This window comes from Colias eurytheme, chromosome 11 (genome assembly GCF_061535395.1).
Source record: "Colias eurytheme isolate Ceu_HAF_F1 chromosome 11, ilColEury1 Martin Lab GWU primary, whole genome shotgun sequence".
Taxonomy (NCBI): domain Eukaryota; kingdom Metazoa; phylum Arthropoda; class Insecta; order Lepidoptera; family Pieridae; genus Colias; species Colias eurytheme.
Genome location: NC_142990.1, coordinates 12,044,302 through 12,070,837, shown reverse-complemented (window position 1 = coordinate 12,070,837; position 26,536 = coordinate 12,044,302). Strand labels below are relative to the sequence as shown.

Here is a 26,536-nt window from a genome sequence, read left to right as displayed (position 1 = left end):
CACCCGCGTGGCTCCACTCCTGTTGGTCTAAGTGTTATGGTACAATATAGCCTTCCTCGATCAATGGGCTATCTAACACTGAAAGAATATCCCTTCCCTCCTCACCTTCACCCCGTCCCGCACTACACCTCCTCATTGTATTAAACAGTATACCTACTATTTTCTGTAAATTGACACTTTTAAAAATTCGTTATATCTTTTGCATGGAATATCGCGGACTTTCTTGTAGATATTGGTCCATTCTATAATACCGTAGAACATTTATTTGTTCTATTTTCAATAGATTCCGCAGCGCACGCGATGACAGAATTTTTATTAATGATACATTATTTATTACATTTTTGGTAAGGATCTCTAATTTTTTTGAAAATGCAATATAGCCTATGTTGCTCAGTGAATATGCAGCTTTCTAATGGTGAAAGAATTTTTGAAATCGGTCCAGTAGTTTATGCGTGAAAACCATACATAATTACAAACATTTCCTCTTTATAATATTAGTATAAATAGTATAAACATGTAAGTATCATGTAATGTGGATATTTCATTATTATCCACTTATGTTATGTGAATAATGATATTGAGAGATTTGTATCTTACAAATTGCGGGGTAAATTTTCCCTCACATGGTAACCCTAAATATTGTGACGTATTCTTTTTTATCTCTTTCTGCGACACGCATTGCCGGTGTCTATTGGATTCTCTGTCTACGATAAAATATTATGTTACCTATTAGAATTACTTACTAGTATAGTATTATATTGTCTGTGCTAATAGAAAGATAACAGGCGAGCTTTTTTAAATAAACTTCCATAATTATAGTTAAACCGATACCCGAATTAATTAACAACAATCATAGTTTATCGTGACGAATATCATTAATGATTATTACATAAACTAATTTGATAATTATTTTAAAAAGAAACAGAATTGATACCATAGTAATTACATAAGCGGAATGACATGTAATGGTCCGGGAGCCAGCAGCAGATTTTATGACCAAGTTCCTCTCAAGCGGTAATTAGTAAAATGCATCAAAGTATAGTATTATGAAGCCTCGTGAACGTCAGCTGGAGCTCGGTTGGGGGGAAGAGCGGTTGTAGCCTCCCGTATCAGCTGACGGTTTTTCCACCAAGATACAGCCAGCTGACATATATATTTATCCACAGTTACATATAAGCTATCATCAGGTAAATTTTTGTTTGAGAGGAAATAACGGAAAATAAATTTTTCTTTAAATTTAACTTTCATGTTCGAGACACCAGCTGACGTATAATACACCATGTTGTAACCAGCTGACTATTTTTTTTCGTTGAGATATTGGGTTAGCTACAATTTGACAAATTTTTAGCTGAGAGGAAATGAATGAATGAATGTATTTTTTTTCCTATGTGCGTGAGAGGCTACAACCGCTCACCCCCCCAACCGAGCGCCAGCTGACGTTCACGAGGCTTTATAATACTATACTCTCATGCGTCTGACGAATTATCTCTTGAGAGGAAATAGTTAACCAAATTTGCACCTGGCTCCCTAACCATAATTATGATCATTAAAAAGATACGATAATTATAGCATATAGTACCAAGACGTAAAGACACGGAATATATGAAAAAATATTAAACATGCACATTCATAATGACGTATTGAATTAAGCAAATTACGTATTTACCATACACATTAAAATGTAATTCGACAATGCTTACACAATCGCGTGGTGGAAGTTTTTGCTTAAGCATAGTTTTACGGTGAAAGGATGTTATACTCTTAATATCTTCATATATCACATCTATACAAACGCATCAAATTATTTATAATTTGAATTAATAAAATTGACAGGATTTGCAACATGCGGAATGCTCTACCTAGACTACCTACTTTGAAGACCATAGTCAAAAATAGAGAAATTAGAGTGACCTATATTGTCATTTATAAAACTACCTACATTATTTAATAACTCACTAATTAAAAAAGTAAAAGTATAATAACGGCCGGCAGTTTTATCATTAAAGCAAAACTACAAAAGGTCGTATTACTAGTATAATATTATCTGTGGTATTACTAAAATTGCTATCACCTGGGAGAAAAACTTAAGCAAAGTTGTGTTTAACAATGATGAAATATTTGGAAGGCGCATAAAATTTTCATTGCAATTAATTATAAAAAATAGTAGGCAAATGAAAAGGTGATTGTTCTAACGGTTATGTGTCGAAACGGTGTTTTCGTGAATCACACAAGGTTTGAGTTTTAACACAATATACTTATTGTTGTCAAGTAAATTAGGTAATGAATAATTAAGAAGATTTGTCACTTTAGTTTGTCTGTATAATTGTGTGTACATCGCACACAAACTATTACATGATAGATAACATTGAATGCAGTTTTACAATAATTAATTATTACTAGGTAGTTTAAAAAGTCACACACATCTAATACAAAACCCAAAAAAACAATTTTATTCAATAATTTGCCTTGACCATCAGAGGTTGTCTGGAAGAGATCGCTGCTTTGGTGATAAGTCCGTCTTATGGTATTTTTTTCTGTTTAAATATCACTGAGAAGCAAGGTTTGGAAAGACAATAATGCATTTCTCTTGTCTTTATTATAAAAAGCCTTCTGGGAATGCCTTACAAAATCGAAAAGCCTTTAAAATTACCATAATTAATTATAGTAATAATGCATAAATTAGCCAAGACGGCTTAAAATCTTTTATCGGTCCGTTTAACATTTTGGCGAGGTGACTCATCCTCAAAAGGTCTGCAGAAGGGAGCAGATTTTAATAACACAAGTACTTAATTATTTTATGTGATAACAAACACTATGTTATGTAGGTAGGTACTAGGTACGTATGCTGTATTTCTTCCTAAACGTACAAAAAATATTTCCCACAAATATGCGTACATTTTTTATTATGCCCCTTTTTTAAGTATGTATTTCCTGTATAAAATTGATAAGATTGAATTGTTCAAGAGACCATAGAATTGCGTCTACGCAGCTTTTTCGTTCCCGTGACCTTAATGCAACTATTCCGTTCTCCATACATGACCCGTATTTCTATCTCACTCTAACGCAGATCTGACCTTATATGTTTATCTCACCTCACGCATCTTAAGTTACACCGTTACTTTTACCCGTGCAAAAGGCTCGATCTGCAATAGATTAGAAACAAACCGATCAAAATATAGCTATCCCTTTCTATTCAACGAAATAGTCGCTAATGTGATGAAACAAAAAACAGCAACAGACCGGTGGTGCAAGTTTTTGACAGTTTTTAAACAGTCGTGTCTTGAGGAGATACAAGATGTGTTGTTTTGTGTGAATTTTTTGTAAACGATAGATAATTTGACAGAATTATGTGTTATTGTGTGTGATAATGTGTGTTTGTTTATAACTTTACTGGAATATTGTCAAAACCGGTGATAAAAGGTAAGTTCACAAAACTTTTGCTTGTTAGTCATCAAGGATATTTCGAAATTTATTATAATATAGAGGTCTGACATTTCACATTTATATTTTTTATGTTTTACTTCGAATTTAAATACGGAAGTTAAACACACTTAATTATTTTAAATAATAAATTGAATTCTCTTTTATATCTCTTATTATCTATACTTCTATACCAATATTATAAAGAGGAAAGGTTTGTAATTATTATGTATGTATGTATGGTTTTCACGCTTATACTACTGCACCGATTTTGATGAAATTTGGCACAGATAATCTTTAGACCCTGAGAAAGAACATCTAGGCTTTTATTGCGAAATATGTACCACGGGCGAAGCCGGGGCTAGTAATAAATAAACAGTTAACTAGGTAGATATAAAAAAAAAATATTGTTTTTATACAGGATGGAATTTTGAGATGGAAAACGTTCAAATAGATTTTACAGTCAGAAAAGCTAAAATACGGAAGAAAAAATGTTGCCTTCGATGAGATTTTAGTACAGAAATTGCCTCTACGGAACGGAAAAGCTCTACTAGAAATATCACTTACTAGCCGCGCCCTGCGGTTTCATCCGCGTGGCTCCGCTCCTGTTGGTCTTAGCGTGATGATAGAGCCTATCTAACACCGAAATAATTTTTCAAATCGAACCAGTAGTTACTGAGATTAGCACGTTCAAACAAACAAACAAACTCTTCAGCTACCTAGGTATTAGTATAGATTTTGCAACTAAAATTTAAATTCAGAAACTAACTACGGTGAGTCACATCTCACCAGCTTCACATACGCAGATATTATTTTCTACAAGTTAAAGTACCCGTACTGATCCGCCCCAAAAATCCACCCTGTATAGTGTATACTACATACCTACTACCTCCTACTACAATATAGCGTCATACGTTTCGCTTGATACGTTTTCAATAAGGATCTAGTTAGGGATGTGATTTTGAAAAAAATAATCGATTTATTTAATAATCGATTATTCCTAGATACGAAATAATCGATATCCTAAAAATCGATTTTTTCTTAAAAAAACATCGTATTTTCGATTAATCGTCATATATTTCTGTAAAAAATGTCTCAAGATAGAAAACGCCTATTTTCTCATGACTTGCAGCTGTTTAACGTAGCAAATGAAAAACGTTTTATTACAGAAATTATATTATATGAAAAAGAAACCAAAAAACATTTATCACCAAATATTTACCACAAATGGCCGGGAAGTGAGTGTAAAAATAACAGTTCGATTGGATCGATTAAGTTGTGTTGAAAAAAAAATCGATTATAGAAGAATCGATTATTTATAAATAATAATCGATTATTTGAATAATTGATTTTTTTGTAACATCCCTGGATCTAGTAAAATAATCTCAGCAGGATACTTACACCTTGTAGATAACACATGCCAAAAAGATGTGATGAGATCTTAATCAATTGTGAATGCAAGAAGATTTGTAACACTCAACGCAGGCTATGGTCATTCATTAGAATATTCTCAGAATTGTTCGGAATTAGGTCGTTTTGAACATACCTACGTTACGAAAAACTTGTAAGATAGGAATTATGAAGATATCTAAACAAATAATATTATATGTTCGATTGTAGCTTATTTTATTACCTACATAGCTTCCGCCCGCGACTCCGTCCGCGCGGAAAAATTAAGATTTTTTTTTTCTACGTATTTTTCCGGGATAAAAAGTATCCTATTTTATGCCCAGGATAATAAGGTATAACTATAGTCCTTTTCACCTATGATGATTCCTGTGACACTTCATCGTGTTCCGAATTACGAATTTTGTTTAAAAAGTCAAAATAATTTTAGTGCATAATATTTTTATTTTATGGCGGCATTATTACCAAAAATATAAAAATGAAACATCTTAAGCTTATAAATCAAAAACAGTATTGTTTAGTTTAAATATAATGAAAAATAAAATAAAATAACACAAAAATATAATACCTACGCAATTCGTGTACATGAAATGGATCGTTGAAAAATCATAGAGTTGGAAAATCATATAATCGGCGCCCATCTTGTGATCGTTTGTCAATCGAGTCAATCGTCTGTACGAGTGCGTCAGCCTTGTATACAAGTTGCATTTTTATATTGATACTTTACGTGGTATTCTGTTATTGTTACTAATTGTTATTGTTGACTTTTTGTTGCTGTTGTTTGCTAAGTTTCCTTAGTTAATTGTTGGCGAAATGCCGAAAAAACTAATTTTGGTACTTTATTCAAATCGATTTCATTTCCATATAGAATATTATCGATTATCGGAAACAATTGATACGATTTCAGTAACCGACATCTCTACACGTGTCAAAAATCGATGTGTCACAGAAATCATCTTAGGTGGAAAGGACTATAATTATACCAAGTTTCATCGAAATCGAACCGTTAGTTTTCACGTGATGCCTTCACATACAGACAGACAGACAAAAATTTTTTTTATTACATATTTGGGTTTGGTATCGATCCAGTAACACCCCCTACTATTTATTTTTTCAATATTTTCAATGTACAGAATTGACCCTTCTACAGATTTATTAAATGTATTACCTATATAGGTAACTAGGTAGTTAAATAATTGTGATGAAGTATCTATAATGAAGGTAGGTGTTATCGTAGATATTAGGTTTATTGCTCTGAGATATTACCATTAATAAAAAAGTATGCTTAAGTATCAAAATACTTTAGTAGTGAGTATAAATACACGTACAGTTTGTTATATTATGTACTGTATAATATATAGGTACCTAATACGAAGAAAAGTCACGTTTTGACCTTAATGTAGTCACACTCGTTTCTTTACATACCATCACTTACCTACTCTTTATATACTACCAACGTTATATATATTACATCCTGAATTCAATCCTGTTTTGGCTCCAGCTTTCAAATAAAAAAATTGGTTGTGTGTAAAGTCGGTTTACTGACGATAGTTGAACGTGACAACGTCCGATTGTGCTTGTTTGTCGCTCGTTCCGCGCTCTCGCTTGCACTTCAAGCCTTACATGGATGATGGAACGCCTCAGAGCGAGGTAACGCCGCATGACTCATGAGTCATGTTTTTTCATGCGTGCAGCCGGCCCTATCGAATTATAAGACGTTGTCACGTTAAAAAATCATCAAAATTGGTTCACCCGGTCAAAAGTTCTGAGGTACCTACCTAACAAACAACTTTTTTAAGTCTGTTGATACATAAGTAATAAGCATTTTCTTTTATTTCATTTTACGACTTTGCAGCGAGCCGAGCCTGGTCACGGGCTCCCCGTGCGAAACGTCGGGAAAATAAGATTATAATTAATAATAAATCGCGTTTAAAATCCGTTAAAATCTTTAATTTCTAAATAACTATATATTTAACCAATAAACCTGGTTATCATAGACACGTAACATTGCACAAAAACTTGTTATGGGACTAATTATGTTTATCAGCTTCCCACGGCCCATTGTGCTAAGTGCATTGACTCGATACGTTGTCATGGCAACCCACTTCCTTCCTATAGGTACGAAGAAATTGTAATCCTAGAATTAGTAGGAGAAATTTTATCAATAGCCATTGTTCATTGCAATCCATAAACCTACTTTAAAATGAGATTTAGAACAAATTGTAATAATTACGAATCTCATTTGATCATTTCTTTTTAACCCATTGAGCCCCGAACGGCCCGATCGGTCCACGACACAATAGATTTTCTATGGTCTGTGATTCCGGGGCCTGAGTTATTAAATTTTGGTTTTAGTGGGATTATTTATTATGCAAGTGCATTTTAAATAATATGAGTTCTACATTATACAAATATTAATAGTCATTATTTTTTGAAAGAAAAGGATCGTTGTCCTTTAATTGAGTATTAAATAACGATTGATAATAATTGTTCAATGAGGTAAGCTCTCTAATAATGATAATTCAGTAAATACTTAACTAATTATTTGTAATTACGTGAAATGCACAAGAAAATAAGTTAATTACTCAACGGTCGAAAAAGTAAGTATAAAATATTAAAGTTTATTAGGCGTAACATACACTCCATATTATTTTTGGTGAAACAGCTATAATTCGATCCTCTGTGTAGAAAGTAAATATCAAGTTACAAAAATATTAAGTAAAGATGTAAAAATAGTAATAGTTACTTAGATTTTGTAAAACAAAAATATAATATGTGCATACTGCATATGCCATACATATAGGTATCTATAGTGATAATGTAAACAATCGAAAGACCGTCAATAGGCCTAGAGGTAATCGTGTTTATCACATATAGACTGGGGTAGAAGCCTTTAAAAATAATGAAAAGATAAAAAAATCGCAGTCGGATGAAACCCATTAGAAAAGGAGGGGAATATGATGAAAATAAAAGGAAAAATAAATTACGGTCAATCCGAGTTCGGGAAGTGGGAGGGGGGAGCTTTTAAGAGAAAAAAATGGTTTCTCTCGATTTCCGACAAAACTACAAGTCCTACAGAAAAAAGTTCAATGGCAAAGTTGTAGGTAATGAAAAGTTCTACAACTTTTGTATTAACAATTTTTCCACATAACCTCAAAATTTAGGTGAAAAATTCAAAAAACCAAGTTTTTGGTCTTTTATTTATATCTATTTCAAAATTTATTGTTTTTCTACGAAATTTGGTGGAAACTTACTTTATTATGTCCCAAATACACTGTAATTTATTTGATTGAAAATATTTATTTTTTCGCCTTATTTTGAATTAATACCAAAAAAACAACCTAATTTTCAATCGAAAAGTCACCCGTTAAAATATCAGCTTTTTTCAAAAACTAGGGGTGCCTTTTATTCATTGAAATCTCTACTTTCATATGGTGTAAAAAAAAAATAAACACCACCATAGTAAATGTTCTCAGGAAATGCATACAAACAGTGTGATAATGAGCTTTTACTAAATCAGGCACACTTCTCGAACTCTATATCTTCTCTTGTATCGGCTTTTCGGTAATATTTCAAAAGAAAAATAATTATCTGTTCTAAGTTTAATATTTTACAGCATATTCAAATGCAAATTGATGTCGATAAAAACATTTCAGGTAGTTTGAGAAGTGTGCCTGATTTAGTAAAAGCTAATTTCCACACTATTTGTATGCATTTCCGGAGAACATTTACTATAGTGGTGTTTATTTTTTTTTACACCATATGAAAGTAGAGATTTCAATAAATAAAAGGCACCCCAAGTTTTTGAAAAAAACTGATATTTTGACGGGTGACTTTTAGATTGAAAATTAGGTTGTTTTTTTGGTATTAATTCAAAATAAGGCGAAAAAATAAATATTTTCAATCAAATAAATTACAGTGTATTTGAGACATAATAAAGTAAGTTTTCACCAAATTTCGTAGAAAAACAATAAATTTTGAAGTAGATAAAAATAAAAAACCAAAAACTTGGTTATTTGAATTTTTCACCTAAGTTTTGAGGTTATGTGAAAAAATTGTTAATACAAAAGTTGTAGATCCTTTTATTACCTACAACTTTGCCATTGAACTTTTTTCCGAAGGACTTTTAGTTTTGTCGGAAATCGAGAGAGACCATTTTTTTCTCTTAAAAGCTCCCCCCTCCCACTTCCCGAACTCGAATTGACCGTAATTTATTTTTCCTTACATTTTTATCATATTCCCCTCCTTGTCTAATGGGTTTCATCCGACTGCGATTTTTTTTTGTTTCAAAAATTATCTACTCTAGTCTAATACATAATATATAATTGACATTCTCTTGTTAATTTTTGCATGCCAATCAATTGGCGATTTGTGCTGAACAATGAATTATGCAACATCTGTAAATCTACCACATTTCTTGCAAAATAAATCATTTCATTTCATTTCATTTCATATTGTGTTTATTATATCAAACTAGCCGTGCCCCGCGATTTTACCCGCGTTGCTCCGCTCCTGTTGGTCTAAGCGTGATGATATATAGCCTCTATAGGCGATAGGCCTTCCTCGATATATGGGCTATCTAAAACCGAAAAAATTAAAAAATCGGGCCAGTAGTTCCTGAGATTAGCGCGTTCAAACAAACAAACAAACAAACAAACTCTTCAGCTTTATAATATTAGTATAGCTATACAAATCGCTACATTACATTCATCAAAACAATCTTAATAATTCATATTTTCAAAGATAAGTTGCGTATAAAATACATTTAGTTTGTTTATGTTAATCAGCATGTTTGTACCACTAGAATGCCGTTAAACGTACGTGAGATTTGTTCGAAACAAATCTAGACCGCTCCGAGAACATGTAATGGGCAAGTGCTATGAGCTAACTGTTCTTTGAAATTTACCTTAGTCATATAAATTACGCTGTGCTCCGCGGTTTCACCCGCATTGCTCGTGTTGGTCTTAGCGTGATGATAAATAGCCTTCCCCGATAAATGGGCGATAGATCTAACACCGAAATAATTTTTCAAATCGGACCAGTAGTTCCTGAGATTAGCGCGTTCAAACAAACAAACAAACTCTTCAGCTTTATAATATTAGCACAGACTAATAATAATATACTAAGTTACGTTTAAATATAAGTATAGATTACCTTCTATACTAGTACCTTGAACCTTCGTTACAGTAGTAGATGGAGTCTCTTATATGGGTATATTATGTGTTTAAAAGTTGCTACCCACGCAACATCTGCTCTGAATAAGAAATATCATTTCCTCCTTTTGCACCATATTCATTACTGATAGCGTGATTATAGTCTATGTTCTATAGCCTTCTATAAAGTGGCTACCTGAAAAAAAAAATTCGAACGAGTGTTTCCTGAAATAAGTTCATCCGAACAAAATTTACCTCTGTTATACTAATAGCATAGACTTTACTCGTTTCCAATTTCTATCTGTTAATTAATCTCCTTGCTAATAGTTGTATTTTGACGTAATAAGATAAGCTAACGATTTATTTAGTGTAATGGTTAGTGTCAATGATTAAAACGCCTGTGACATATTATGTAGTAAAAAGAGATGTAGGTGTGTTCAATCCTTTTTAAGAACTGGAGAAATGTTGTGTGATCAATACTATGTTTTCATTCCGGCCAAGATCTATACAGTACATATTGTGTGCATTAATTAAAGATGTGTTAAAAAGGTTTGTAAGTAGATTTTGAATGAACTTTAACCGAATAATCTGATTGTTACTTAATGTCAAATCCGCAGGCAAAACTAATTGCTTTTCAATACAACAACAGCATAATAATTAACAATGAGAAAAATGTCTTTGCCGTTGATTATTATCGGGACAATGCTCTATTGTTATTACCGAACTATCTATCAATTGAAACTATGTTACATAAAGGTACTATTTAGTGTTACATAGCATTAATGGGAACAAAACGCATTACATTCGCAAAACGCAAAACGTATTCGTAATAAAGGCCATATACCTACGCGTATTGGTATCAAGTTTCGAACAAAAACAATGAAGTATTTTACCTACCTAGTCGTCAGTCGAATAATCAAGAATCAATAAGTTCGTCGACATGTGACATCTCACATCTGCCAACCCGAACTCGGGCAGCGTGGTGGATTACGGCCTGATCCCTAACAGGAAGCCCGTGTCCCAGTAGGGATAACATAATTGATGATGATGATGATAGTATTATATTATCTATGGTAATACATATTTCTCTACCATATTATACTCAAAATAAATAAATAAATAAATATTACAGGACATTATTACACAAATCGACCTAGTCCCACAGTAAGCTCAATTAAGGCTTGTGTTGTGGGTACTACTACGCGACGATAAATATAATATTTAATAAATACATATATAGATAATAACACCCAGACCCAAGAACAAATAATTGAGTTCATCACACAAATATTTGCCCTGACCGGGGATCGAACCCGGGACCGTCGGCTCAGTAGGCAGTTACTTTACCACTGCGCCAACCGCGTCGTCAAAATGTGCAGTAAATACGCGTATTCGTATCTATTTGTATCGTTCGTTCGAACAGAAATAGTGAAATGTTTATAAAAAGTATAGAATTGTTGTAATACTATGATAATTTCTCTACCAAATACGTGAAAATACTGGTAAAAATAAAGGTTTATGACGTAAAAAGTGTATTCACACTCGAAAGTAGAATGATTCATTGTACGTTCTGGTGATTTATAAATTTAAGATTTGTGACCAATGTTCTTAATAGACCACCATAATATGTTTCCTGGTATACCGAGACTTATCTATTTAGTCTTATCACATCAAATGCAACCTAGGATCTTCGATTCAATTAGCAGTATCAGAAACCTACACTTAGCAGAATCAGAAATAATACTGTCTTTCAACCAAATGCTAATTTTAGTACCTACAAATTTAGGTATGATTCCATTTGAATCTTACACAATTGACAACATAGAGCGGTGTTATGTTTTGGTTACGATTACGCAATAGTAACTGCCCTTAGGTAACTTACCAACTTATTGTGTAAGGGAATTTGCACGACTTCCTATTGCAATTCATTATTCAATATTTAGTAGGTAATAGTAAAAATAGTAAAAAATAGCATAATACCTAGCTTATGAAATGCGTAGATATTGTGCTTAAATCACGCTAAGACCAACAAACAGGAGCGGAGCCACGCGAGTGAAACCGCGGGGCGAAGCTAATTCATATTTATTATTACAAAATTTTATTCTCCACAGATGGCAGAAATAATCTTCCAAAGACGAAAGCCTGCGCTTATCTGTGAGCCAAACCCGCTTATAATCCTGCTAGTCCTGGCAATTGCTCAAATATGTATGTCCCAAGAGATCAACAGGGCCCCGCATTTTGTGCCCCAGACTGGGGACATGTCCCAGTTTAGTGTAGCGGAGGATACGGCGGTGGGGACGCCTGTTTATCAATTAAAAGGTATGTAAGATTTGATAATGATAAAAACACATTTGAATTGAAGTGTACCTACTATAAGAAAAATTAAGTGGCACAAGAGACGAAGAAAGACATACGCCTTATTTTTTGATCTAGTATAACATATCGCAGGCATATTCTGAAGATCGAAACAAAAATTTCACTAAAATACGTTTTTACAGTTGGAATCCATACTAATATAATAAATGCGAAAGTAACTCTGTCTGTCTGTCTGTTACTCAATCACGCCTAAACTACTGAACCAATTTGCATTAAATTTGGTATGGAGATATTTTGATACCCGAGAAAGGACATAGGCTACCTTTTATTGCGAAATATGTACCACGGGCGAAGCCGGGGCGGACCTCTAGTTATTAAATATGTACTTAAATAAGAATAAAAATCAGCTAAAATATATTTTAACTTTATTTGATTACCTTTATAACAAGACTAAATAAAAAATACCAAAGTGTTAAATGTGTGTGACTGCTGCCACTAACAAAAATGCCAACTTATTTTTAAATACTTTTTATTTTCCAGGAATCGATCCAGAAAACAGTCGTCTAACATACTCCATATCTGGCCAATACTTCAGTGTGGACTCCAACACGGGTGTGGTCACGTTGGCGAAGAGCTTGGATAGGGAAGAACAAGTGACTCTGGAAGTCATTATTAGTATAACAGGTATGTTATGATGAAATTTTTTTTACAACTTAAAAATACACACCAATATAATAGTGCAAAAATACGTAAAGGACGCCTATAGCAGTGATGAATCTTGCCTAAGACTTTATGTCCCTTGTCACAGAATATCCTTTGTTAAATTAGTACTACCTACCATAAATATTTAGTATTTCGTGCTAATACACAGTTACTAGCACTATGATAGCCTTCTAGAAAATCGCATCTTCTTAAAAAATTATATTACATATGTCAATGGTATGATTTCGAATATATTTTCCCGATTACAAGTATCACGTATCACTTAATATAATCAGATAAATTTTGTTCTATACGAATAATTCCATTCCAGATGAAGGTTTATCAAACACAGAACCAAACACAGTGTCCCTACGGCGCGTGATACCAGTCCGGGATGTGAACGATAACCCGCCTGTGTTCCACAATCGACCGTATATCGTTAATATTAGTGAGGCTACACCCGTTGATAGTGAAATTGAGGTGAGATTCTACTTAATACTTACTGAATATTATAAAAAAGATTCACAGCTGCGTCTGTCTGTTTGTTCGCGATAAACTCAAAAATTAGAGCACCTATTTTCATTCTGTTTTCGCCAATAGATGGCATGGTTCTCGAGGAAGGTTTTAGTACATAATTTGTTAATTTAGACAACGCAGATGCTGCCGCGGGCGAATAAATAGTTCATGAATATTCCTCTATTACTAAACAAAAAATTTCTTAAAACATAACGTGAAAATTCTATTTAATTTTACAGGTGTCTCCAAAGATATTGATAACGGATCTGGATGAAGGTGAAAATGCGAATATTCGAGTTTCTTGTTCTACTAAGGACAGGGGAAGCGATGCTGAGGCTTGCTCGACATTCAGAATTGTTACTGACATGGTGAATATTTAATAATTCATAATACATAATTACATTATATTTAATAAAACACTGACTTTGTTTGTAACAACACTTTGAACTAAAATATTATTAACCCATTGAGCCCCGAACGGCCCGATCGGTCCACGATTTCTATTGTGTCTGTGATTCCGGGGCCTGAGTTATTAATTATAATTTGCTTAATATTTTACTGTGTTCAATTCTATTACGTTCCAGTTTATTTGATAATTTTAAAACAATACAGTACAAAGAGTAAAAATACAAAATACCCGCAGATATCACCAAACGAATACCAAGCGCGTATCTACCTAGCCAAGCCTCTCGACTACGAAAGCCGTACCGCATACGTCATTACGCTCGCGGCGCTCGACCGGAGCGCACGTCCGCTGCGGGCGACTGCGAGCGTGGCGGTCGGGGTACGGGATGTGCAGGACCAGCCGCCCGTGTTTGTTAATGCACCGTACTCGCCCACTGTGCCTGAGAATACTAGTCCTGTAAGTAATAAGACTATTACTCATTTGCTTGTTTAATGTTGATACTGTGGGTCTAGAAACTAGTGAGCTTAATGTCTGCTGTTGTTTTTGTTTTAACTAATACGTAATGTTTCTTCATGTTAATTATAATGTAATGCAACTTATCTTGCTTAATAATGAAGTAAAATTTTATGTGTTCTTATACAAAGCTGTATGTGAAAAATAGAAAATACACATTTTACTGATATTCTGTGAATAAATATTTAAATTTAGTTTTCAAAGAAAAAAATCTTCTAAATTTGACTCACCTTTACTTCTCTATTTTCGTCTGACTCAACTTACTTTACTTTTGTAAATCAAGAATACAATTTGAAAAAATATAACAATACTATTTGTATATTAATCTCTTTCCAGGATACAAGTATTCTAGAAATAGTAGCTAAAGACGGCGACACAGCAAACCCTCGACCAGTTTTATTGACCCTTGAAGGTGATACGCAATCCTACTTCAAGTTATTACCCGAAAGAGCAATTGGTCGTGCTATACTGACTACAACGAATAACCCAATTGATAGAGAGAGCGATATTATAGTGCAGAATGGTGGAGTTTATACTTTTAATATTAAGGTAAGTTTTTATTATAACAAAAATATCTAAAACATAGTGGTTATACGATAGGATATTTCATTTGCATGGAAAAGCCTCAAAGTTGGTAAAATATATATTTCTATATGTACTTTTTCAGGCCACAGAACTAATAAATAACGAAGTGCCATCAGATTTCACAGTCATTCCAGTTACCGTTATAGTTACCGATGTCGATGACCATGTACCGATTTTTAATAAAGATACTTTTGACATATCGATACCGGAAAATATCGATAATGGCAGCCCAATACCCGGCTTATCGATATACGTTGAAGACATTGATTTAGGACAAAATAGTAAATACGACTTGAAACTACGCAATGTGTTTAATTCAGAAGGTGTGTTTGCGTTAACGAATGAACACGGTGAAGGAAGAACACCGATTAGTGTTAAAGTTAGAGATTCATCCAAACTAGATTATGATGTCGATGATGAAGAAAAAAGGCTATTCAGTTTCGACATTGTTACATCACTACATGATCAGGAATTGTCATCAGCTAGAGTTAACGTAAAGCTTTTAGATGTCAATGATAATGCACCAGTATTTGAAGAACAGCAATACAAACTGAACGTTCTAGAAAACGCTACAATTGGTACCAAAATTGGCGATATTATTGCAACAGATAAAGATTACGGTATATTCGGTGAGATCGAATATACTTTAAGCGGTTTTGGTGCGAATTTCTTCAAAACAGATAAGAATAAAGGTGGTATTTACGTGGCAAGAGAGCTAGATTATGAAAGTCAGAAGAGTTACAGTTTAACGTTGTTTGCCAAAGATGGTGGTGGTAAAGGATCAACTACTAGTGTGTTTATTGATGTGTTAGATGTTAATGACAATGTTCCGATTTTTGAGGCATCTGAATACAGTCGGACGATACGAGATGGTGCAACTAGCTTCGAACCGCAATTAGTTATTCGAGTGAGTATTTGTTTAAATAATATTGAGTTTCTTGGTCAAATACACTAATCAAAATAGAAAAAATAAATTTTATTGTATGCAATTACAATGTGCTTGTGCACAGTTATGTGCAGATTTTAATTTGCGTCTTACATAAAAATATTCATAAAAGTTTAACAAATCGCGAACTTACTACAATCGACAAACTGTTGAGTGTTGACGTTCTGATAAAATTCTCTCTTCGCTTGTGCTTGCAATTTTTTATTTTATCTTAGGCAACCGATATAGATGGGCCAACGCAAGGCGGCGGGCGTATTCGCTACTCTCTCGAATCTGATAACAGTATAGCTAACAAAGGACAAGTGTTCACAATCGACGAGCACACCGGGGAACTGGATATAGTGCAGAAAGTGGAAACTATGGATACACCTCGTGGGCAATATGAACTGGTGGTGAGGGCCACTGATTATGGTAAGAATTTATACTACATCTATGTGATAAGATTAATTGTTTCCTTTTTTTCTATTCTTATTTATATTTATAAGGCATTTAAATGCGATAAAAAAACTAAATATCAAATACAATAGTCTTTTGATTATTTTCCCCTCATTGATAATCAGAACGGCCTTATTCAATAAATAAACATTTACTGAATTTTTTAAATTCAGTTCCTAAAACAAGTTTCCTAAAAAAAGTTTTTTTTATTAGATTGAATATGTTGATATTCAATCTAATAAAAAAAACTGTTAAAATACTTCATAAATAATCATTATTTTTACTTTGTTTCTGCAGGTACCCCACCACTTTTCAACGAAACCCGCGTATTTATACGCGTAGGAGTACCCGGAAACCAACGTCCTACATTCAAAGGCAACTACCACCACTACAAATACACAGTGAACCAAAAGAATGACGTCACAGATGATTTTACTTTCGACCTTAATCCTATGAACTATAAGGCTAATATTAGAGAAGACGCAAAACCGGGAGATAATGTTACTATGGTTGTAGCTAATGATCCAGATGGATTGGATGATTTATTAACGTATCATATATTAACTGGTTCTAAGGACAATTTTGTTATAAATGAGAAGTAAGTTTTATATTATTTTAAAGAAATTAATAGTGCAATAAACGCGTTCACACGTTCCACATAATACGAAGGAGAAGTTGAATCCATACTAATATTATAAATGCGAAAGTAACTCTCTCTGTCTGTCTGTTACTCAATCACGCCTTAACTACGGAACCAATTTGCATGAAATTTGGTATAGAGATATTTTGATACCCGAGAAAGGTCATAGGATAGGTTTTATCCCGGAAATCCTACGGGAACGGGTTTTTCTTTGAAAACGCGGGCGAAGCCGCGGGCGGAAAACTAGTCTGATATATTTTTGTTATTTAATTTGCATGGTAAATAATTAATAAATAGATATTTATCGAGACATTTTGTAACTTTCAGAACGGGTCTCATAACAGTATCAAGCGATGCAAACTTAGATCGCGATTTAAATACCGATCGTTACGAAATCATAGTATCAGCTGTTGATAGCGGACGACCTGCACCAGAAACAGCGACTACAACAGTATTCGTTCATATATCAGACGTTAATAATAAACCCCCCGTATTTAACATCACGCAAGCGACCACATACATATCAGAAAGAACACCCATCAATGAAACTGTTACGAAAATTATCGCACACGACACAGACTTAACAGCAAAGCTGAAATACTCGATAATAGATCCCATTAAAGCGTTTTCTAAAGCCGGCGTACAATTGAAACCAAACGCCAATTATGATTATAAAAACATCTTCCGTATAGATGAAGATACTGGAGATATATTTGTTAATGGAACTTTAGATTATAGTCAAGTATCGATTGTAATACTTACTATTAAAGTAGTCGATGTTAATGCAGAATTGAATAAAGAACAATTCGCAACAACGGAACATACTATTTATATACAACCTTACGCTGATGATAATCCACGATTTATGAATCCTGGTTGGACAAATTCCAATCCATTAATTTACCACAAAATCAAAGAAGAACAGCCTATTGGTAGTACTGTGCTAGTTCTTATGGCTGAAGACCCTATATCAAACTCTAAAGTGACAAATTTTAAAGTAGTTGATTCAGAAACTGGTCTGTTACAAGTAGATCCTTTCAGTGGTCAAGTTGTGTTAACAAGACATCTAGATTATGAAGAATTAAAGAGTCCGAATTTAACATTAACTGTACAAGCGATAGGTAGTGATGAAAGTAAGCATAGTACAGCGAAAGTTGTTATTGAAGTGATGAATATTAATGATAATGCTCCAGTGTTCGAGAAAGAGGTGAGTAACTTTTCTAGTATGCCGAAAAATGTTTTGTTTTTTATTTGTTGTCACATGTTGTTAATGCAAATTAACTGTACCAAATAGTATTACTTTTTTTTGTTCCGTTATAGTTGCTAATAATCAGTTATGTTTTTTATATTTATGTAATGGCTAATCGTCTGTATTGAAATAAATAAACAAATCCTAAAATCTTAACTTTTAAATAAGTAATTGTGATGTCTTTTTTTACAGTTATACAAAGTCAGTGTATTAGAATCGATTCTATATCCCGAAGCAGTAGTTACAGTTAAAGCGAATGATAATGACGCAGTGTTAACTAAACAAGACGAGCTAAGTGGGTATTCCGATGTGAGATACATGTTGAGAGGAGAAAATACTGAGCTGTTTGTGATTAATAACAAAACAGGGGAAATACAGGTATGTATTTTGAAAGTTTAAAAATATATGCATTTGCCTAATTGATTCAAATTTCTATTCCTCTCATAGAAAACTGCATGATAATGTACTACTGTCCCTATGAATCAGTCGAAAAAATGAATATTTGTTAAGGACTCATTACTCAGTTTATACTTCTCACTTCTGTCTTACAATGTGTGATGAAAATTCTTCACCAAATTGATTAATTTGCCAAAACTAAACATAATTTTCCCTAATCTCCAGGTGGCCCCAAACAAAACGCTAGACCGCGAGCGTCAATCAGTTCTCCGTCTAGAAGTAGAAGCTATAGATGGACCATCATCTACAGATAGACTACGATCCACCACTGCAGTACTTATAGACGTACTCGATGTGGATGATAACTCGCCGACGTTTGAGAAAACTGTGTATACTGGTAAGGGCTATTTTAAGTATACAGGCTATATGAAAAGAATTGCTGTTCAATAAACATTGCATGATTTGCACAATTTAATTTATTTAGATGAAAAGAATTGCTGTTCAATAAACAATGATTGCATGATTTGCAAATTTAATTTTTTAGATAAAACAATAGAGTTAGATCTCCAGCGATTTATCTGTACTCGTGCGTAAATGTAATCATGATTACTTTCCTAAAGTTTGTTTTCTATATCCGGCCTGATAGCCTATATTATATCGTTGTCTATACCCTATAAAGTATCATTCTAGAAGACGAATTTAACGCCATCAATCAAGTTAGCTAAACAACATAAAATACAAGAAATAGAAATAATATAGAACTGTTTATCGTATTTTCAGCTGTGGTTCCTGAAAACGTTCCAATTGGCATCAGTGTTGTTAAGTTGCTGGCTACCGACCCTGATGAAGGTTTAGGAGGCGAGATTAAATATGAATTCCTTGATGAGGGCGAAGCAAATGGTAAGTTCTAGTTCATAAACAATTTAGAAAAAAATTAAGAATTATAGGTGCTTACTGCTCAATAATATATTTTACTATCATATATGGGGGTTTTTTCTTGTAGGATTATAATTTTGTAGATTTTCTGAGTCTATTCTTATCGCCAATAATATTTGAAACCGATATTGTTGAGGTTTTTGTATACTACGTGCTACTAGACATGTATATTTATAATTGTTTTATCTTAATTTAAAAAAATTAGGAAAAACAACCTTAAGTACTTCCATATTTATATTTTTGGTTTTATGGCATTCAAATGCTTTATAAATATAAATTTATAAAGAATAGAATCGTTACAATATTGTATTCACTGAAAAGTGCTTCATATTGGTTGAAATGGTTGTTAATCATCTCAATAGATGGCGCGCGGTGTGTCCCTTCAGACACATAAAACTGAAAGAATAGAATAAATTCGATTGCTCTGGCGGGTCACGAGTGGCTGAGTTGGTCAGGCATCCGCCCCGGAATGGCGCGAAGGATGCGGGTTCGAGTCCCGCCTCGTGATTGAATTTTTTCTATTCTTTATAAATTTATACTTCCATATTTTCAGGTTTATTCACAATCGATCAAACAACTGGTGAAGTGAAAACTCAAAAGGAACTCACGGGTAGGGGTCGAACTGACCCCTATCGGCTGTTAGTTGGTGCCACAGATGGTGGAGGACATTCAGGGGATGCTTCCCTTGCGATTTATATAGGGGATGTTAGCGCTAATGATGGAGTACCTAGGTTCATACGGCCAGCGGAAGGCGAGGATTTGTATGTTAGCGAGGTAATTAAATTTGTTGTTTAGAAGTGTCATTTGAAACATAGTTGTGTTTTTCATTGCGAAAGGCTTAAAATTTATATTTTCACTGAAATAGCCTGGGTAGAAAAAGTCTGTATTAAAATTTTTTTGCCTTTAAAAAGTAAAAAAAGATGATCCTACAAAGTTTGCCCTAAATATTATACCGAAATATTTCGAAATCAGACTTCTTTTATCAACTACAATTAAATTAACTTTCACCACCTTTCACATAATATGAAGATCACTAATTGCGTATTGAATATTAATTTTTAAATTCTTTCATACATTTCACAGAATGCAACAATAGGCTCTATGGTATATCAAGTGGTGGCCAGTGATCCCGATGATCCAACGCAACCAGCCGGGCAATTATCTTACCGCATACAACGGACTGAAGATGCGTCTGTGTTTTCTATCGGTATGAATAAGTATAGAGTAACTATTAGAAATAACCTACAATGAGGAATTATTATTCATTGAGGACGGTAATTCCATAAAAAGAATCTTAGAAACTTCACTGTTTATTTTATTGATAGGGCTGTATTACAAATTTGTAAAAAAATGTACGCAGTATAATTTCAAGCGCGATTCTATTTCTAAAATTTTTAAATATTTTTTTCAAGATTTTTTATGAAATTTTAATTTTGAATCGTGATGTTCTTTCATACTTTCGAACATTATTAACTTTGGATTTGGGTTTTGAAAGATACATTTCAATTCCTCCCGATTTCGCTAAAGCGAGATTTTTAATATCATTAACACACAACAAACTCCTAATCAAGATACCATACCATTTAAAAGATATCATTAGACCAATCTCGACCCTAACCAATTATTCCAGACCCAGACTCCGGTACTATAACAACACGGCAACCACTAGACCGCGAACGTAAAGCAGCATACACACTAGTGCTCGTCGCACAAGATGGCGGCTCCCCGTCTCAACAGAGCACGCGCATTGTAACCGTGCGGGTCACTGATGTGGACGATCATAAACCGCATTTTGCTAGACATCTGGTGAGTTTTTACCATAATAATGTGGAGTACGGGTGTATATTATTATTAAATTTATATCTATTTTCGTTTTGAATAAAATATAAAAAATATTTAAAAGATAATCGTGATACGCATATTAACGATAGCCTTGGTGCTATTCCAATCTGCAATCTACCTCCAAAGTAAGTTACGCGTAAAAGATACGATCAGTTGTTTTAAAAAAAATAGCAAATTCTATAAAATAATCGGTCTAAATAATTAAGAATTTGGTTAAAAAGGTCATAAAAGCATTATATAATTTATAATTTTAGGATGCCCCGCCAATATTAATGACCACGAAAGAAGAAGTTCCCATTGGCTCTGTGATTGGTAAAATTAAAGCAATCGATGAGGATATTGGAGAAAATGCAGCTATAGACTATCGTATTACTGGTGAGTTAAAAAAAAAATACAAGCTCAAAACATTTTAGTACATTAAAAAAACACACACACACACATCATTAACCAAATATTTATTATATTTGTTGTTCTTAACTTGAAATGGTTTTATTATTTTTTAGCTGGCAATGAGCTAGAATACGTAAAGTTACAAAGGACCAATGATAGTGAAGCTTTAATAATAGCAGCAGCACGATTGGACAGAGAGACAATGTCGAGAATATTGTTGACAGTACAGTGCTTTAAATTGGGTACTAACCCAAGGTTCAGTAAAACTTACAATAGATTGGTGAGTTAATTCTTATAAATAATACATTTTTATTAAACATTATTTATCTGAGTAGAATAAATAATGAAAGGTTGCTATTACTCTATTAATTAATTGACCTCATATTATATTACCTTTTATATTAAACAAAATAATAACATTCCAGGACCCATCAGAAATCCAAGTAGCCATCAAAATTCTCGACATAGACGACCACCTTCCGCAATTTGATACAACCAACGTAACCATAGGTGTCAGACTAAACGTAGCTTTAGGAACTACTATAGCACTAGTCAAAGCTATAGACAAGGACCCAGATGCATTGCCCATAGACTATAAGATAGTTAACATGAGTTTCGAATCGCCTATAAAGTCGAAATCTTTGAATAATGTAACTGATGTAATTGTGGTTAATGATACGACAGGAGAGTTGAGGATTATGATGAATCTTATACATTACGCTGATGGGATATTCAGGTAAGAGTAGGGAATTTTAATCTGTTAAATAATTATGCGAAGATCTTAATGCAATTCAGTAGAAAAAAAGTATTTTTCAGAACGCAGGGAATTTTTTTTTAATTCTAGAGAATAAAAATATTGGTTTGGGAGAATAACCTCCTTTTTTTTGAAGTCAGTTAAAAAGGAGAGTCAGTTAAACACGCATAAAATAATTATTATTTTTGTAATTTTACAGATTAACAGTAAGAGCAAATAATTCTGCTGATCCAGAAAGATTTAGCGATCTACACGTTGAGGTAAGTTTTCCTCCTTCAATTTCTCGAAATAGTAGCTTTCCAGTGGCCTGTTCGAAATTTTTTCCTCGACGATATTCTATATTTTTTTATATTCAGGTGGTAGTAGTACGTGAGAGAGATCTATTAAGGCTAGTGTTGCCGAGCGGTCGCGCTCGTTTAGCTGCGCTCAAGGAAAGCATCTCGAAAGTACTGGAGTTGAAAAAACTCAAGCTACAAGTGCATGACTCCACACATGACGCTTTTAACGATAATATGGGGTGAGTTATGGTGTTTTCACGTTTTAATACTAAATTATTAATGTTATCTAATGTGGTGCAAAAAAATAATTAACTTTTATTTCACTAACTCCTTGTGATGCCAATTCTGAAATTTTAACTTAAGTGTATGATGCTTGGGAAATTTTAAAGACGGCCTTTGATTGCGTTGATCATAGGACTCTGATAGCCAAGTTAGAATTTTATCGTGTTCATGGTTAATTTTTTGCTCTCATATTGTCTGTTTATCGTTTATTTATCCCATAGGCTTCAAAAAGTAAGTATCATCAATACAGAAATTACACAAAATATTCTGAGTTTCAAAGGTGTTTCACAGGGCACTATTCTGGGTCCTATTGGTTCTTATGTTATATTAATAATTCAATTTATCCCACTTTGTTGTTTCACTTTGTTGTTTCACTTTGTTGTTTCACATTGTTATTAATTTCCAATATTTAACAGTACGTAGGTCGTGATTTTTATTTTGAACCTGCGAATCAATATTTTTGCCTCTTTTTCCAATATTTAACCGTACGTAGGTCGTGATTCTTATTTTGAATCTGCGAATCAATATTTTTGCCTCTTTTTTCAATATTTAACAGTACGTAGGTCGTGATTCTTATTTTGAACCTGCGAATCAATATTTTTGCCTCTTTTTCCAATATTTAACATAACGTAGGTCGTGATTCTTATTTTGAACCTGCGAATAAATATTTTTAGCTCTTTTTCCAATATTTAACCATACGTAGGTCGTGATTCTTACTTTGAACCTGTGGATCATTATTTTTACCTCGTTGTAGGCCGTGCTTCCAGTTCCGCACGATGGAGGGCGCGGCGCTGACGCCGCAAGCGATGAAGGCCACAATCCGGTCGCTGGGCGCGCAGTTCCAGCTGGTGCTGCAGCAGCACGCCGTGCGCAACATCACGGCGTGCGGCGCGCCCCGCCCCGCGCACTCGCTGCCGCAGCGCGCCCTGCTCGCGCTCGCCGCCGCGCTGCCGCCCGCCGCGCTGCTCGCGCTGCTGGCGCTCACCTGCATGCACTCCGCCGGTAGGTATAGCCCCGCCCCGCGCACTCGCTGCCGCAGCGCGCCCTGCTCGCGCTCGCCGCCGCGCTGCCGCCCGCCGCGCTGCTCGCGCTGCTGGCGCTCACCTGCATGCACTCCGCCGGTAGGTATAGCCCCGCCCCGCGCACTCGCTGCCGCAGCGCGCCCTGCTCGCGCTCGCCGCCGCGCTGCCGCCCGCCGCGCTGCTCGCGCTGCTGGCGCTCACCTGCATGCACTCCGCCGGTAGGTATAGCCCCGCCCCGCGCACTCGCTGCCGCAGCGCGCCCTGCTCGCGCTCGCCGCCGCGCTGCCGCCCGCCGCGCTGCTCGCGCTGCTGGCGCTCACCTGCATGCACTCCGCCGGTAGCCATGCCATTCCTGTCAACATTTTAAACCCACATTGCTCCGCTCCTGTTCGTCTTAGCGTGATGATATATAGCCTATAGCCTTCCTCGATAAATGGGCTATCTAACACCGAAAGAATTTTTCAAATCGGACCGGTAGTTCCTGAGATTAGCGCGTTCAAACAAACAACTCTTCAGCTTTATAATATTAGTACAGATACGATATATTTTGTTATAAGTAGCCCTATTTGACACATCTGCCCTTTCATACACGTCCCGCGGTCAAGTCCGAGTCGGACTCGAAACACTAAAAGTTCGGTACAATTAAGCTAAAGAGCAACTGCAAAAAATAGTCACCCATCCAATTTATGACCGTGCCAACCTTTGCTCAACCTTGGATTTTTGGAACGAAGTATCGCGCGATGTGCAAGGGGGCTAGACGGAAAAAATTCTTACGAAAAGTAGTCACGACACTTTGCTAGAGTTGTAAGCCGTGCGGCATGCGCGTAGTTCTCTATCTGTCTCTCTCTAACTTAACACTTCGTTGCATTCGGATGTCCCTTGACATTGCTCAAGTTTTTTATTGTTTATTGTTAACAGGGATAATAAGATCATAAGATATTAACTAATATTGTAAAGAACAAATTATTTAGAATTAGTTACTAATAAATTGTATTGTCTTTTTCAGCGAAACGGCGCATGCGTGCTTCGTTACTGGCCTGCCGGGAAGCTCCTACCACCATTTCCCAACCGACAAGACTTTACGCCGAACCATTATATTCTACATGAAGGAATTAGGAACGTCACATATCAATTAAAAATAATAAAGTGAAATACTGAAATAATGGACTAGTATAGATTGCATATTTTTATTCTTATTATTATCAAGTTCAATTGTGTATTCAGGCATCCTGGTAAAAATAAAATAAAAAAGTGTGTGTGCCGAGCATACGTGTCAGAAGTGAAACTTCTTTGAATCTTGATTCAAAGATACCAAAATCGTCGCATGTGAAATAGAAATACATCAATTAGAAAATGATTTGAATTGATATGCGATAAGCGAAAACAACTCGAGCGAAACGAACTATTTATTATCATATTTCTATAACGACATAGGCTCTTGTGAATTCAAATAAAAATAAGTACCAATTTAAGTGTAAGATTGTCAAGTCATGTCTTTATTGGAAATTAAAGATAACAAAAGACTCGTGTACGACCGTCCATATTTTAAGTTTGTAAATAATATATTTTGTAGTTTAGCAGTACTAACGATATAACTATTTAACTAATTTAATATTTTAAGAGATATCTTGACAATTTTGCTCGTAATTTAAATAAGCAAACATGTACAATACAAACAGGGCCATGTACGAAAGTTCAATGTAAAAATATATGTATAAGTAAGTACTCACAAAATAAAACATCCTATTACCATTTAGATTTTCACAAAAGACAATAATTATAGATAATAACTTTTTACATAAATATTCGAAATCGGTGCCAAATATTATTTGTATCGATAATTTTAACTGTATTTAGCACTGATTTTGACAATAAATAGAGCGTGTGTGCCGAGCAGACGTGTCAGAAGTGAAACTTCTTTGGCAAGATTCAAAGATGCCAAAATCGTCGCCTTACTCCATGACGTGACGGTATTGCCATGACGCGACCTTGAAATTTTACTCTAAACGGCCTAAAGAAGTTTCACTTCAAAAATAAATATTTTTTTTATTTGTATATATATTTTAATAAGCTTACAATGACATCAATATAAGTCAATAATCCCAAACAAACAATAATATCGGTCATTTATAGTTAGTAAATAATTTAATTATGTATCTTGTGCACGGAAATATAGACATTATATTTCCATGATGTTGTGACATGTGATTTGTACAATATTATCAAGTACAACAGTAAAAATTCAATGTTAGTTATGTCAGTCACAATACCTATTTCTAAAATGTACTGAGATTTTGATATTTATTTGTATTTTTGTAAATAAAATTATACTACACGTTTTTGAATGG

At 34.4% G+C, this 26,536-nt stretch overlaps 1 protein-coding gene across 1 annotated transcript; it reads left to right on the top strand.

Moving 5' to 3' along the window:
- Positions 1–3,260: 3,260 nt before the first annotated feature.
- Positions 3,261–26,529, top strand: Cad74A (cadherin 74A). The gene is made up of 24 exons (XM_090106933.1): positions 3,261–3,420; positions 12,092–12,299; positions 12,837–12,980; positions 13,330–13,478; positions 13,754–13,882; positions 14,158–14,376; positions 14,770–14,982; positions 15,101–15,925; positions 16,180–16,375; positions 16,697–16,997; positions 17,367–18,246; positions 18,481–18,666; positions 18,910–19,081; positions 19,465–19,584; positions 20,174–20,394; positions 20,704–20,827; positions 21,251–21,426; positions 21,717–21,837; positions 21,966–22,132; positions 22,278–22,588; positions 22,806–22,866; positions 22,963–23,123; positions 23,921–24,168; positions 25,195–26,529. The coding sequence occupies exons 2-24, from the start codon at positions 12,092–12,094 to the stop codon at positions 25,293–25,295; spliced, it is 5,433 nt and encodes a 1,810-aa protein (XP_089963059.1). The 5' UTR covers positions 3,261–3,420; the 3' UTR covers positions 25,296–26,529.
- Positions 26,530–26,536: the final 7 nt, after the last annotated feature.